Source organism: Chrysemys picta, chromosome 15 (genome assembly GCF_011386835.1).
Source record: "Chrysemys picta bellii isolate R12L10 chromosome 15, ASM1138683v2, whole genome shotgun sequence".
Lineage (NCBI taxonomy): Eukaryota > Metazoa > Chordata > Testudines > Emydidae > Chrysemys > Chrysemys picta.
In genome coordinates, this window is record NC_088805.1 from 1628226 (window position 1) to 1643633 (window position 15408).

The following is a 15408-nucleotide window of genomic DNA, read 5'->3' on the forward strand; positions in this document are numbered from 1 at the left end:
TACCATTACAGCAGCACTGCTGTAGCGATTTAAGTGTAGACATTCACTACAGCATCAGAAGGGGTTTTCCTATCACAGTAGTTAATTCACCTCTGTTACACCAGGGGCTAGGTCATCTTAACTGCACCCCTGAGCGATGTAGCTGGGTTGATCTAACTTCTTAGTGTGGACCTGGCTCTAGGTTATCTCCCATCCCCATTCACCACATTCCTCTGATCAAAGCACCAGCAGACATCACATGCATGTGAGACCCAGCAATGCTGTATGCCTTCTCCCAAACCATTCCTTGTTGGCTGATATCAGCTAGGCCAGTGGTCACCAACCTATCCTAGAGGATCTCGCAGTCGATGGTGATCTCCAGTGGTGCTGCGGGGCTGCCGCTAAGGCAGGGTCCCTGCCTACCCTGGCTCCATGTCCTGGAAGGGGCCAACACACCCCTGCGTCCCCTGGGCAGGAGGGGCACTTGGCTACACGCGCTTCCCCTCTGTACAAGCACTGCCCCCGCAGCTCCCATTGGCCACAGCTCCCAGTTCCCGGCCAATGGGAGCTGCGGGGGCAGTGCTTGCAGGCAGGAGCAGTGTCCGGAGGGAGACCCCTACCCCCCCCATCCTGGTGGTGCAGTGGGGCTTCCGCTAAGGCAGGGTCCCTGCCTACCCCAGCCCCACACCACTCCCGGAAGTGGCAGCAGCCAGCGCGGTCCCGGGGGTGGGGAGGGCAGAGGTCTCCCTCCGCGCACTGCTCCTGCCCGCAGGCACTGTCCCACAGCTCCCATTGGCTGGGAACCGGGAGTTGTGGCCAATGGGAGCTGCGGGAGCGGTGCTTGTAGAGAGGGGAAGCCCCAGCCCTGACCCCAACTCTCTGCCCCACCCCGGAGTCCCCTCCTGCACCCAAATTCCCTCCCAGAGCTTGCAACCTTCACCCCCTCCTGCACCCCAACTCCCTGCCCCAGGCTCAGGCCAGAGCCCCCTCCCACACTGCGAACTCCTCGGCCCCAGCCCAGAGCCCGCACCCCCTCCCAAACCCCTACCCCAGCCTGGTGAGGGTGGGGGAGTCTGAGTGACGGAGAGAGGTGGGGATGGAGTGAGCGGGGCATGACCTTGGGGAAGGGGTGGGGTGGATCTTGGGTTGTCCTTAAATTCCAAAAGTGATCTTAGGTGTAAAAAGTTTGGAGACCACTGAGCTAGACCCATTCTTTTCCCATCTGTCTGTCAGCACATGTCTACTGCTCATCTCAGCCCCTTCATCCTCCACCTTTCTGAGACAGCTCAGATCTCTTGTGCTCTGCTGCTCCTTTAGTTCCCCATGTTGCTGTGTCTGTCACTCTGCCCTCCTGGCTCCGTAGGAGCTGGAGTGGGGCCATGCCACTGCTTCTGGGAGACATAGGGTGCGACCCTGACCCAGCGCCCCGGCTGGAGCGGGGCTGAGCCGCCTGGTGCGGCCCCGACCCAGTGCCCTGGCCGGAGTGGGGCTGAGCCGCGTGGTTCGGCCCCTGACCCAGTGCCCTGGCCGGAGCGGAGCTGAGTCGCGTGGAATGGAATTGATGGTCAGGGCAGAGGATGGTTTTCCCTATAGAAAAGAGTGTCACAGGAACGTGGCAATTCTTGATATACCTGTTCATCAGACAGGTTCCTCCACTAATAATATGCAGATTCTGAATGAATTCTGGATTCAGATGTGAATTCCTCCTCAGGCTTTGGGAGCTGCAGGTTGTCCTGAGTAGACTCAGAAAAGGATTTCCCCATAAGTCTGCAGTAGGTTCTCATATGTGGTTTACAACTCAGCATCACAAGGTCTTGATCACTGTACAGGACCAGTGGGTGCTCAGCGTGTCTGAAAATCTGGTTTGAGGTATCAGGTCCCTGTGCAACTGAGGCATGCTAAATCAATGGCCATATCTGAATTTTGGCTGTACCCATGTCTTGATTTCCTTATCTTAATATGGGTCTAATATAACTTGCCTCACAGGATGAGGTTAATTGATGGGTGTTTAAGTGATTTGAGATATAGAGATAAAGTGGAACAGGAATGCAAAGTGGTGTTATTGTGGGGCTCTGATTTCCTGGCTGAGGCAGATCTCCCTGCTTGGTGTTTTGTTCTGCTGTCTTTTCCCCTCTGAATCCTGCTTTTCTAGCCCCTGCTTAGGCTAGGTCTACACTACAGGGGTGGGGTCGACCTAAGATACGCAACTTCAGCTACGTGAATAGCGTAGCTGAAGTGGCGTATTTTAGGTCGACTTACCTGGCTGTAAAAAGAAGAACAGGAGGACTTGGGGCACCTTAGAGACTAACAAATTTATTAGAGCATAAGCTTTCGTGGACTACAGCCCACTTCTTCGGATGCATATTCTGTTACCTGGCTGTGAGGATGGCGCGAGTCGACCGCTGCCGTGCTGCCGTCGACTCTGCTTCCGCCTCTTGCCGTGGTGGATTTCCGGAGTCGACGGAAGAGCCATCGGGGATCGATTTTATCGCGTCTTCACTAGACGCGATAAGTCGATCCCCAATAGATCGATTGCTACCCGCCGATTTGGTGGGTAGTGAAGACGTGCCCTTAGTGTAATACTCATAATCATCTCACTGTTACCTTGTGCTCTCCTCATCTGTTTGTTTGTGTTCAGCTGCGTTCTCTCATCCTATGCTTAGGTTGGAAGCTCTTTGACTTGGGGGGAGGTGTACAGCACCTAGTACGATGCAGCGCTGAGCCCTGATTTGTGTCTTTAGGCGCTAGTACTGCAATACAGATACTTAACCCCCATGAACCAGTACAGCTGCAGCCTGGTGTTAAAGGGCACTGTGCACCTGGACATGCTGCCCCTCAGCTGAGACAAGTTCCAGGCCCTGACCACTTGTAGTTATTCACGGTCCATGGTACTTTTGGGGAGAGTTTGGTCCTGGTCAAATTCCAGCTTGAGTAATTGCATTTGGCCATTCTTAAAATCTCCTCGGCAGTTTCTGCCGGAGGTGGCAATCTCCATTCCTGTTCTGACCTGTTGCACAATCTTGCTGGGTGCTGTTAAACAGCTGTTGTGTTCCAAACCAGAAGTGGCTGTTTTCATTAGTGGGTCAAATGATCCTTTTGCATCTCCATTACTTACCTCAGGAGGGGAGGCAGTGGAGCTTATGTTTGTGAGCTTCTTTGAGATGAAAGATGCTAGAGCAAGATGAATAAAATGTAGTCACCAGATGGTGCTTAAATTTCTATTTATTTAAAAAATCCAGCTGTAAAGAGCAACTCTAAACTGCCTTTATTTCTTTCTGTCCTCTCCACCGACGTGCAGGAAGGACAAGGATACGACAAAGAGTTTACTGAATGACAAGCGACTGATAGCTGAGCAGAAGGAACGCTACAGCCAGTACAGTGTGATCGTAGAGGAGGTCCCTGAGCAGGAGGGGGAAGCCCAGTTCTATAGGGTTGACTATGAGGATGAATACGACGACACCTATGATGGCAACCAGGTGGGGGCGAACGATGCTGACTCAGACGATGAGCTGATCAGTAGGAGGTGGGTACAGCATCTTTGGCCAACAGGAAGAGGATGGTTGGTGTGTCCTATAAGCCACGTGTCTGCACACTAGCACAGAGCCCGGTTGAAAATGCTCATCCTGCACACAGGTCTCCGCTGCCCATGCTTCTGCTCTCACCCCAGACAGAGGGGCTTGGAGACACCTCTCTGCTCTTTCTGCTCCCAGCCTGGAGGAGGGGTTTCTGGGTCTCCCCTTTCCCTTGCTGGTCAGGGAGCTTCTCCCAGCCATGGGAACAGGGAGTTGTCATGCTCCCCATTCCTCCTATACCTCCTTTCCTTTCTTCATGTGTGGAACCAAATGCTGCCTGAGCTCAGTTTTAAAACCTGAGCGGGAGGCTTTGCTCAGAGATGTTAAGCTTTCACTGAGACAGCACTTCACTCTGCACACAGAGGGGAACGCTGGTCATTGGGGATGGAGGATGTGAATTGGCCTCTTATGCTTGTTTCTCCCCCCATCCCAATGCAGAAAAGCCGCTGGGCAAACAGTAAGAAAAAGCTGACCTCTGTTCTTGCTTGTTTGGCAAGTCCCTCCCCCCACCCTGGGCACAGGCTCTTCTGTGATCTAGTGATTAGAGCATGCAACCGAGAGTTCTGGGCTCCACTCCACTGCCTCGGCATGTGACCATCACCTCTCTCTGCCACAGTCTCACCATCTGCAAAATAGAGCTAATACTAAGTTGGCTCCCAGGGGTATGAGGGTTAGCTGAGAGTTAGAACTGAAAAACATTAATTCTAAGAGCATGGCTAGAGGTATGTTGGGAAAAGGAATGAGATTTTGACAGACAACCAAGTATGCACACCCACTCTTTCTCTCTCTTTCTCCATCTTTTGGAAGCTGTAAGCTTAACATTTCTCTTGTGATTTACAGAGTAATTTTCCAGCCATAACAGCATTTTCAGGAAGCAGGAATTGTACCATGTTAACAGGCAGTGCTAACCCCATTTAAAACAAAATATTTCTCTTCTCTACTTTTTTCTTCTTTTGGAATCTTCCTAAAGAGTTCTAGGGACTTGAATAAAAACTTCCTTACGGTTCACCTGTAACACATTGGGGCTTGACCTTCAGGAGTTGTGAGCACCCACCCTTCCCACTGGCTTTTCTGGGAGATCTGAGGGTGCGCAGCACTTCTGAAGATCAGGCCTGGGCGTCTGATATAAAACAAAGGCTGTTGTACTTTTGGTTTTAAGTTTTATTTTCCTTGGTGACACAACCACAGATTTAAAATCAAATGGAATCCTTTAGAAGAACTACATTAGAGCCAGAAATAAAGGGATAGTTTTTCTCTTCCTCGCTCCAGGCCTTTGCACTGCTCGAGGTGTGCAAAGGGGCCATAAAGCTGATGGATTTCCTCCTGTGTGAAAGACTCCCCAGCAAAGCCAGCATAATGGGTGCAACTGAGAATCAATGGGACAACCTCTGACCAATCATAGCAGTTTTAAAGTGGGGACTATTTTGAGCAGATACCTGATTTTAATATGGTGTGCACGTAATGTGAGTTGATATGCCTACATACAACCCTCAGTCCCATCGCTGTCTGTGTGCTGAGGTCTAGAGAGAGTTAACCATCAAATGCCCATTGCTCTATGCAAAATGCTTTCTGGGTGGTCTAAAGGAAGGCAAAAAGAACAGGAGTACTTGTGGCACCTTAGAGACTAACAAATTTATTAGAGCATAAGCTTTCGTGGACTACAGCCCACTTCTTCGGATGCACCGAAGAAGTGGGCTGTAGTCCACGAAAGCTTATGCTCTAATAAATTTGTTAGTCTCTAAGGTGCCACAAGTACTCCTGTTCTTCTTTTTGCGGATACAGACTAACACGGCTGCTACTCTGAAACCTAAAGGAAGGCGTGTTTTCTTTTGTGCAGCTCTGTTGTCCCTTGCATGTCTCAAGTCTTTTCTGCCTTTCTCCTCCCCCTTGCAATTCACCCAGCGCATGAAATGCCATCCTATCCCTGCCTCAAGGTGGCACTGGATAGTAAGTGTTTTAAACTGTCCCTTTTTAAGTTAGATTTGATAGAAAAGTACATTCCACAGGGAATGGAAGATGTGCATATATAAAAAGGGAGAATTAAACTGAATACACAGCCCCAAATTCATCCTGGGGTAGTGTTGCTGTCTGTCCAGGTTTTCCATGGATCATCCCTTTCTGAGGTAGCTGTCCCAGGAAATCTGTAAGGGAGCTCATTACACACGGCCGGCTGGCCAGTTTTATGGGCTCAGGATCATCCTGGATGTCTGGATTTTTTGTACATCAGAGGTGGCATCCCTATCCTCGAGTGGGTCTGGGGGAGATCTCCATTGACCTCTGTGGGATTACAATAGGGCTGCACTTGACCCCCAATGTATATGGTCCTACAGCTAGACCAAATGTACAGGTGGTGAAGTATTAAATATGAAATCAAGGATACATGTTCCACTAAGACACTTTTCCCTATTAGTCAATTTTCACCAATTGCAGATCTCCTGGAAGTCAGTGGAACATGGCAAATTTGTCATTGGCTGCTCTCCTTCTCTCTAGATTTGCTAATTCAGTCCACTTGCTTTACAAATTAGGCAGGTCCATAAAAGCTGTGGATTTCACTTCTTGAAAGACCTGCCCTTCTGTAATTCAGAATTGTCTTTAAAAGATTCTAGTATCAGAACTGCCCAGATGAAATAGTACTGAATCTTTCACCTTTGTCTCTCCATTTCCCAGGCCATTTACCATCCCTCAAGTCCTGAGACACAAAGGACAAGAGGAGGAGGAGGAGGAAGAGGAGGAAGTGGAAGAGCCTGAAAAGGAAACAACAAAGGTTACTAGCCAATTCCCATCAGCCTACAAATTAAACATTATGCCAAATTATATTGTGTGCCCTGTCTATTTCACCTGTTGAAGCCAGTAGCAGATTAATGATTTTGCCGCCCCCAGCCCCATATGAACTTGTTTTAGTTTTTTTACAAATTCATTTGAACTAAAATGAATGTAAATATCATTAAAATAATTGAACATTTACAAGTTTTATTATAAATAAAATTACAAGTACAGTGGACCCTCGCTTGAACGTGCGTCTGTATAGCGCGATTTCGCTTATAGCGCGGGACCGCGCGTGGATCCAAAACCCCGCGTTCAAGCGGGGGTCCAGTGCAGTTTAGGATTCTCGCGAGTATGTTTACTAAATGGTGTCGCGCCGTCATTGGTGGTTTCAATATGCGCTATGATTGGTAGAATCACGGCATCACTGATGCCGCGATTACAAAAATGATGCTATTATAAATTTGCCACCCCTGCAAATTTGCCGGTCTAGGTGATAATACGCCGCTGGTTGAAGCCCTGACCAGTAACAGTGTGGAAAGGGTTTCCTTTTCCAAAGCATGAATCTGTTCACATAGCATTGAGGCAGCTCTGCTTTTCAGAGTGGCAGGCTGCAGCAAGTTGGACAGTGAAGTGTCCCCCAAGTACAATTGCTCACAGCCTCCCAACCTAGGCATGTCACAAGACTCTTATTCCTTGGAGAGGTGTGCATGTATCTCTGGAAGAGAGGATATGATGCCAGCGGAGTGCATGAGGGGGAGGGGAGGATCATTAAAGCTGTATTATTTTCATGGTTGTCATGGATTTAATGGAAATTGACCATTTGGCTGTGATGGGGGGAAAAAATCCCTAAAATCTCAGTGAAACCATTTGCAATTCAAATTTTCGGATGCTTTTCACTTTGATCAATTTGGCATCTCACATCAGCTGCTCCCTGTCACTGATCCTGGGGGACTACTTGGCTGTAATGAATAACTTCAGCTGAGGGATGTGGGGGACTCTCCCCACACCAGGGAGCCACAAGAAGTCAGGCTTCTGTAGCTCCCCAAGTCACGCTGAATGCTGATAAGACGGTAATGAGATTAAAGACTTTATTTCCATCCCCCAGCAGGACCATTTTGTGCAGGACCCAGCAGTGCTGAGGGAGAGAGCTGAAGCCAGACGGATGACTTACCTTGCAAGGAAAGGGTAAGATGGAATCCTACTCCAGGGGTGAATCATGGCTCCATTGAAGTCAGTGGCAAAACACTCCCTGACTTTAGTGGGCCAGGATTTCCTCCTTGGTGACTGTCATGCTGTTGCACCTGGTCGGAATATTCCTGTCTCCTCAGGGCTCCAGCCACAATGGTATGTTGCATCTTGAGTTGACTAGAAGCTCCAGGTCTTAGGCTGTGGCTACACTGCACTTTCATCATTAAAACTTTTGTCACTCAGGAGTGTGAAAAAAACAAACAAACCCCAAATAAAAAAAGTTTTAACGACAAAAAGTGCCAGTGGGGACAGTGCTTTGTTGGCGGGAGATGCTCTCCTGATGACGAAGCTACCGCCCGTCGTTGGGGGTGCTTTTGTTTGGTCGTCAGGAGAGCGGCTACACTACATATCTTACAATGGCAGTACTGTAACGGCACAGCTGCACCGTTGTAAGATGCGCAGTCTACACACAGCCTCAGGTTGGCTTTCAGAAATGACAGTCCACCTTTCGAGAGTTGTTGGGAGTGTCACCATTTCCAACATCTTACTCAGCTTCCACTTCGCTGCCTAGAGTGCAGCTACACCAAATGGCAGGGATGCCTGGCAAGTCCCTTCACTGGCACAGCAATGCTACTGCTGCAGTTATATGGGGGGCAGGGAGAGCAGGAACCTGCATAAGATTAGTAAGATTTGGGGGTACAGGAGCTTCCCAGATCCTCAGTAACTACCACAGGGGATGCCTGGACAGTACAAGGCTTCAGTGCAACATCTGGCTGGCTGCTGGCATGCTAAAAGCAGGAAGAGGGAGCTGGCATCACATGGCTGATGGGTAATGTTCGGGTACTATAGAAGTGCTGCACAGCTCACTCGTCAGGGGAGATGGCTGGGTGGATGGACTCCCCTCGGGTGTGCTCTCTCCACATCTGATTTTTTCTCAGGCTCTTTTGTCTTAAAAAGAGAAATTAGATGTGTGATCCTCAGTGTGCCTTGTGCAGAACTTGTGGTGATTCCCATTTTTATCTATACTTTAGGTACAAGCATGACAACACCTCAGCTGTCGTAGGGAACGCCAAGGGGCATGGACAAAGCCGGGATACAGTCCAAGACCGAAGGAAGAAGGAAGCCAACAAAGGGGCAAGAGCTAATCATAACCGCCGCGTCATGGCTGACAGGAAACGGAACAAAGGCATGATCCCTTCCTGAGGGACTCTTAGCCCAAGGCATTGCATTGGATTCAGGCCTTCACTTCTGAGGGCCTCCTGATCTTAAGGTTATGGTGCAATACCCAGCCCTTCAATTTTAACTGGGATCACCCCACCCTGGGGAGAGCTTTCCATTTATGAATAGGAACTGCCCATCAGGCAGGCTTGCTGCTGTGCTAGTTGTCAATACAGCTAATGCAGCAGCAGGTCTCTCAGATGCATAGGACAGGCTGCAACAGCCATTCAGTTTTTTTTTTTTAAAACTATTTTGTAATGATTCTATGAGAACTTTATTTTCATATAAGAAACATCCCCCCGCCCCCACAACTATCAGCACAGCTAAGAGCACTTAGAATGAGCGCTACAACTGACAGTGAGCTTCGCCTGCGCCATTAGCTACAGCTGCCCACTCCACACACGGTGCCTTATCCTGCAGTAGACTCATGGGATGTATAGAAACAAATGCACAACAGACCAGTCCTGTTGCTGACAAAGCCCTAGGAGTTCAGCTGTATGGTGATGTACTTTAAATTCCTCTCCCTCGAGCGAGAAACGTGTATAAAAACATGCAGATAAAGAATTTGAATCTTTCGGCTTGGTGTTTTATGCAGTTTCCGTCAATGAACCCTATCTAATTTAATCTGTCTGTATCCATTAGCAGTGAACTATCATATGCCTGCAGTTAGGAGCTTGTTTAATGAAGTGAGGTGTGCAGTGGATATGCATGGCCCAAAGCCCCTTTGAAAGGCCTTCACTATCAAGGCATCTAAAGCAAGATGATTGCAATATGCAAATTAGGTGAGGGGAAGGCATGCAGTGATTTGCCTCTGCAGTCACAGTCCATAGAGTTGCTTTCCCAATAGCGACTTGTCACCACTCACTAAGCAGAACAGCTCAGATCATACCTGTCCTGGGGAACGCGATGAGCTGGTAATAGCAATCTCTGCCTGCTGACAGAGGTCTCGAGAAACAATCTTGTCATACAAAAAGTCACTTCTACAGAATGAGACTGTGCCTGAAGTCACTTTAATCTATTTGTAAGGTACTCAGATATCAGGGTGAGGGCTACCTTACAAGAGCCTAGACCTAGCTGTCTGTGGTACGAATGTCAATAAGTTGTCATTAAATATCTGCACATTGAAAATGCGTTCTGCTCACCAGCATGTAGACTTATCCTACATTTGAAAAGAAATGAGTACATTAGCTCCCCACATAAACAGATGACAAATGGGTTGTGGTAGATCAACCTGTTCCAAAGAAAGCCAAGAGCAATTTATTTTTGGTGTATTGCTGCTACGTAAAATGCACTGAAATCTAAGCTTCCAGCATTCTAACCCTTGTTTCGGTGTGTGCAGTACTACATGTTGCTTTTCTCCAAATACTGCAGAAGGCAGGCTTTTGTATGAAGCTTTGTATGCACATCCTTCACTGCCAAGTTATACGCAGGGGGAGGAGATTGTACAGCTATGTGATTAGTGCTATAACACTGAGGCTGCTTTCAGAAAGAATGGAAATGGCTGTGACTATTATGCAAATAGGATAAAGCCCTGAATGTTCACAGGATAAAATTTTCTGCACTATTCAACAGCCCACTAGGACATGGGGTAAAAGGAATGAATTTAACTCTTTGTGCTTTCCCAAAAGCCATTGTCATGGGAAACTACTTAACCCTTGTACTTTGTTATCCTGTTGCCTAATAATTTGCTTTTTGCCAGACTTGCTACCACATCTCCCCCTCTAATATGTATTCACTGCTAGGTAACTCTAGCTTCAAGGCTACTGAAACCACCATCCCTAGTTCAGCATAGCATAAAGCTATCAGCACTGCAGGTAGAACTTACACTAGAAGCAAACGTGGGTTTTTTGGTTAGTTTATGAGATTAGCCCAGCAAGGCCTAAATCCTACCCCCTAGGGTGCCTCTATAAAAGCAATTTAAGGCTGCTAGGAGTCTACAGCTGCCATTCTTTCCTTAAACAAAATATTGGCAAATCCTCCTTACCCACCAAGTATAAATGGCACCCAGTGTGGTTAAGCTGTTTTCACTATCCATAAAGCTTTTCTCCAGTTCATGCTACTGCTGTAGCGAGTTCCATTCCACCTCAGAGTCATCCATCAGCAAAACTTCAATTGCATGTTATGAGTGGAAATGTAACAAGCAAAAAGACAGTTCAAGTGTAAGGTGTGTAGGACTGGCAGCCAGCTTGGTTTGTACAGGACTGGCCAGGCAAGTAGTAACTGGTTTGAGTCATCCCCATGCACTAAAATCAGATTCCTATTGGATAACTTTTAAAGGAACCAGGTAATTAGATAATGCTTTATCTTCCTCCATTCCTGGCCTGTGAAGGAAGAGGGTTTCTGGAAATAGGCAGCAAAGGGGCATGGGAACTGATGGCACTGCTATCAGTTAGGATGAGACTCTTAAAGCTGCTTCCCACTACAGCCAGAAAGGCACTAGTGCTGCTCCACCTAGCAGGCTAAGAATAGCATCTTGACACAAAACCAAGCATGCCAGCTTGGGCTAGCTGCTTGCATACAATCCCACTCAACACCCCTGCTACAGGCTCAGGCAGTAGTCTACCCATTCTGGGAAGTGTCTTGCCTGCTGCTGTATAGACATAACCAAGGATGACACAGCTACAATCTCACTATAGTATTGCCATATCCCTTCCCATTGCTTGCTTTTTACCACTTTCCCCCATGCCTGTATGATATTTAGCTTTATGCTCCCAGGGCAGGCACTAGTTGTTTAGCACCTTATGTACTGTATCAAACAGCAAAAGAATAAGGCACCTGCACCACCACTTCAGCATACTCATTCTGTAAGCAGAAAAGGCTGAACAGAACACTCAAGACAGATCACTACTGCCCTCCCAGCATGGTAATGCAGAGCTCCAGACCTATACTAAATTTAAAATGAGTTAGTCACTTTTCAAGCTTATAGGGCTCAGATGTCATTAGAATACACCAGCTATACATCTTATTTACAGCCCCTTCATTTTAGCCCTTCTTCCCCAGGGTGGGGTGTTTTGTTTTTAAGTGCAGCTCAGGCCAGCTGTCTGAAAGCAAAGCAGCCCTTCTCACTGAGTAGTGAAGGCTATTTGAAAGTTAAGATTTTAATTAAAATCAATACTACAGAGGCAGCCACCCTGAACAAATGCATATCATTTGTCAGCAAGCAAAGGCTAGATGGTTTGTTTGAGATGTAACAAAGATACAGCCCCAGAACCAAAACTGGGTGCTTTGATATACTAATTACTATAAAAAACAATGTTTAAATAAAGAGACTAAAGTGTTGCATATAACCAAGAGCAAAGTGAAAGATGGGTTTGAATGCTGGAGGAATTTTTTAAATAAAGTGCTGTTAAGAATATTTGGAGAGACCATTTATGGTTAGATTTTGGCTAGCTATTGCCTGCCTATTTAAGGCTATTGCTCCTGTCTGTACATTGGTCCAGTTATAAACTGGAACATTTACCAGGCAAAAGCAATAAATATTGACAAAGGCTTTCAGCTGTACCTGTGCTTCCACTTTTTAAGGTTATACAAAAACAAACTGCATATGATTTTCCATACTAGTGCCACAGAAATAAGGCTTTATATGCCACATTAATTTAGAGCCCAACATCCTGTGGCTAACAATAAACCCTTATTTACATATGGAGCACAGGGGAAGTTCACTGACCATGTAAGCACAAGAGGTATGGGTTAGTGAGTTTATTAGTTTAACAGAATGTTTTAACACAGCAGGAGTAAATCCATCAAGGTTTCTGCCACAGATGAAGTTGGTGATGTACTCTGGCTCAGATTTCTTCAGTCAGAAGCCCATTTTCATGCTTGGTAACTGGTATCAGGCAATTGAAGAGTTTACACAAGGGGATACAGGCACCCCCGCATGGCTCCTGCAGCTCTCACTTCACTTTTCTTCTGTCTCATACTTGTGCTTGATGTGTTTCCACAGTTTCTGCATTTGAAAAAAACAGAAGCAAGAAGTCTTATGTATGTGTCCCAGTGATGCTGGGTTGAATTTCTTACTTTCACCTAAAGGAAATGCCTACAAGTGAGGAACACACTGAAGTTTCCTGCCATTGCTGTCCCATTTGGTGTCTTGCCCTTGACAGCATATCCTAATGGCACTTGTTTGGGTGACCACTTTGGCACATCCACACAATGCCTTACCTAGCCAGACCAGTGCACTCCAGGAATACCAAAGCACTTGTTCCAGAAGGCACAGCACACACTTGAAACAGGTTCTGGGGTAACTTCTACAGTGCAATTCCTCCTCTTGAATGGAGTTAAGATAATGGATCTCATCTTTTTTGATTAAGCTGCCTCTTGCAGTGGACTGGCAGAATGAGACCATGTCCCCTTCCTCTCAAGTCTCAGCATACTTGCTGCCATTTCTTCCTTCTATTCACACATCCTTTTCTGCATTTTGCTTAATATTTTTATAGTAGCTTTGCTCTTTTGTTCTATGACCTCCCTGTACCCAGTCACCAGAGGAGCGTATGATACCAGGTGAGTGCCACAAGAGCCCGGAGCAGTGCACTGATGCCTCAGCTTGGGGCCCCATTCTCAGGATCTGCATTAGGTAAGCTAATAGCAGAAAGGGAATGTAGGTAGCTTTCAAGAATATTTTTATAGGGAGGCAGTCTAGGATCATACAACTTTATAGGTTCCTACTGCTGCCCTACTCTGTAACCTTGCAGGTTAAGAAACACCAAATTGTTGCAGCTTCTGGCTCCCCATTCACACTGAGGAAAAGCCACTGTAGTCAACACAGATTCAAGCTGGACCCAAAACAAGGTCTTTAGCCCAACCATCACAACCAACTGATACAATAAATACTTGTAAGATTCCTGTTTGTGGGCAGAAAGTATCATAGCATTTCTAATGCCTGGTCTAGACAGGATCATAGCCTCTTTAAAAGGGGAAAATCAGCATACAACCCTAAACTGACAAAGAGTACACTAACACGTAATAACTGAATTGCTCAATTAAGAAAGTAGCTAAAGAAATACATAATTCCAGTTGGATATTAGAAGTTTCCTCTGGCCCCAAACTCCTGGAAGGGAAAAGGAAATGTGCAAATCATACACTTTATATTTGGCTGTAATTTTGTATTTTGCACAAACTCTGGGTGCTTTTAGAGTTAAAATACATATTTTATCACAACTTGGTATGCTAAGGGGACAGTTACAGATAACTGGAGGATCAGGTAATGTGTGTATCACTTATTGCCATGGTATCTAAGCATTAATTATCAAGCTTTTCCTGTCCATGGATGCAACTTAACTACAATGATGACTTGACTCATCTCATCTTACATTGCAGACTGCTTGGGACAGCACTGCAATATTGGCAACACATCCTATATGACCTACATTGTGTGTAAAGTTGCTGTCACCTTTTTTGTTGAGTTAGACATCAGAAATATGAAACTGAAGACATTCAAGAAATATGAGTCCTTGTTTTAAGCTTCCTGTGTTACAATTTCTTTGACTGTCTCCCCCATTAGGGCCAAGACAACTGGAGAAGTCCAAGAGCATGCATAAATCCTCCCTATAAGTGCCATAATAGCAGTACTTCTATAATCATGGTGGTTATCACAAGGCAATTCAGCACTGGCATTACTATGCATTTACAAAATGCATTTGCCATGATACTAGCTTGGTTGCTGGATCCTCAGCCCTGCATATCCATCTGGCCCTGTAAAATAAAGGGCTGAATAAAGTGAGCAGAACTCAACCCCACTGCTTCCCTACCATGACAGGCAGCCTGTGTTAAGTGAGAAGTAGGTTCACCCGGCCTTTTTGTAAAGTCCCACTGCTGTGTTCACCTTGGCAGAGACCGCTCAGAGGTGGGCTGGAAGGTGCGGCAGGGCGCGGTACCCACCCCGGCCTAGCACAGAGCGGCGGGGGACAGCGGCGAGCGCAGAAGGGGCGAGGTATGTTGTAAGGAAGCCGCAGCATGGAGAATAGGCCCCTTGTCCGCCCCCCCCCAATCGGCGGGGCTGAGGGGCCCGGCACCCACCCGGGCGGCTGGTCGCTTCTAGGCAGGGGCCCGGAGGCGGTCTGGAGCCGGCAGCCAGCCCCGCTAGTACAGCGGGGGAGAGCGTCACCGGCCGGGCCAAGGTCACCCGGGGCCCGGCTCTCCGCGGCCCCACTCTGGCCGCAGGCGGAACACGCCTGGGGATACGGACTGTCAAGGGGCCGCGCCCGAGCCGGGGCCGCGCCCGAGCCGGGGCCTCGCGCAGTGCACAGGCCGCCCTGACCTTCAGCCACGCCGGCCTAGGAACTGCGCGAGCTCCGCCTCGGCCCCTCAGCGGCTCCTCACCCCGTGGTTGAGACGCTCGTAGAACGCGTCCGCGCCCTGGTCGAAGGCGCGTTCGAAGACGAGGACCCCCAGCACGATGGTCAGGGCGAAGGTGGAGGTGCGGCGGAAAAACACACTGTACAGCCGGGAGCGCAGCGGCATGACGGCCTCCTCTGGCGATGCCCGGGCCAGCACAGGCGCGGCCTGCACCAGGAATTTATCGTGGCGGCGATGCACCCTGGGGCTTGGAGTCCTGCCGCGAGGCACCATGGGATTTGGAGTGCGGCGTCGCGCCGCTCCACCGCAGGGGGAAAGCACCTCGCTCTCGGGGGCAGAGGCGGACTTCATTTCCCGGCATGCACAGCGCCACGCTCGCCTCTGACCATCG

General features: G+C 48.0%; 2 protein-coding genes across 13 annotated transcripts in view; one reads left to right on the forward strand and one right to left on the reverse strand.

The window, feature by feature from the left end:
- ASCC2 (activating signal cointegrator 1 complex subunit 2) overlaps positions 1–9298 on the forward strand; it is a 45689-nt gene extending 36391 nt beyond the window's left edge. For 7 of the 11 annotated variants that reach the window (XM_065568156.1, XM_065568154.1, XM_065568152.1 and 4 more), the window contains exons 16-19: positions 3278–3502; positions 6219–6315; positions 7423–7502; positions 8537–9298. In XM_065568156.1, the coding sequence (XP_065424228.1) occupies positions 3278–3502; positions 6219–6315; positions 7423–7502; positions 8537–8708 (574 nt within the window). In that variant the 3' untranslated portion in view covers positions 8709–9298. The remainder of the gene's footprint in view (positions 1–3277; positions 3503–6218; positions 6316–7422; positions 7503–8536) is intronic. The other 4 variants (XM_065568155.1, XM_065568153.1, XM_065568160.1 and 1 more) reach the window with 1 other exon arrangement.
- Positions 9299–12407: 3109 nt separating this feature from the next.
- On the reverse strand, positions 12408–15383 carry LOC101941950 (cytochrome b-c1 complex subunit 9). Of its 2 annotated transcripts, none has more exons than XM_005278820.3 (2): positions 15042–15383; positions 12408–12669 (listed from the first exon to the last, which is right to left on the reverse strand). In XM_005278820.3, the coding sequence occupies exons 1-2, from the start codon at positions 15366–15368 to the stop codon at positions 12622–12624; spliced, it is 375 nt and encodes a 124-aa protein (XP_005278877.2). In that variant the 5' UTR covers positions 15369–15383; the 3' UTR covers positions 12408–12621. The 2 variants fall into 2 exon arrangements, with proteins under 2 accessions (XP_005278877.2, XP_023965316.1); XM_024109548.2 differs by having other exon boundaries at positions 14980–15383.
- Positions 15384–15408: the final 25 nt, after the last annotated feature.

Coding starts and splice junctions, on each gene's coding strand:
- LOC101941950 (XM_005278820.3), bottom strand. CDS start 15,368: ATGAAGTCCGCCTCTGCCCCCGAGAGCGAGGTGCTTTCCCCCTGCGGT. Junction 12,670..15,041: donor ACGAGCGTCTCAACCACGGG/GTGAGGAGCCGC, acceptor TTTCAAATGCAG/AAACTGTGGAAACACATCAA.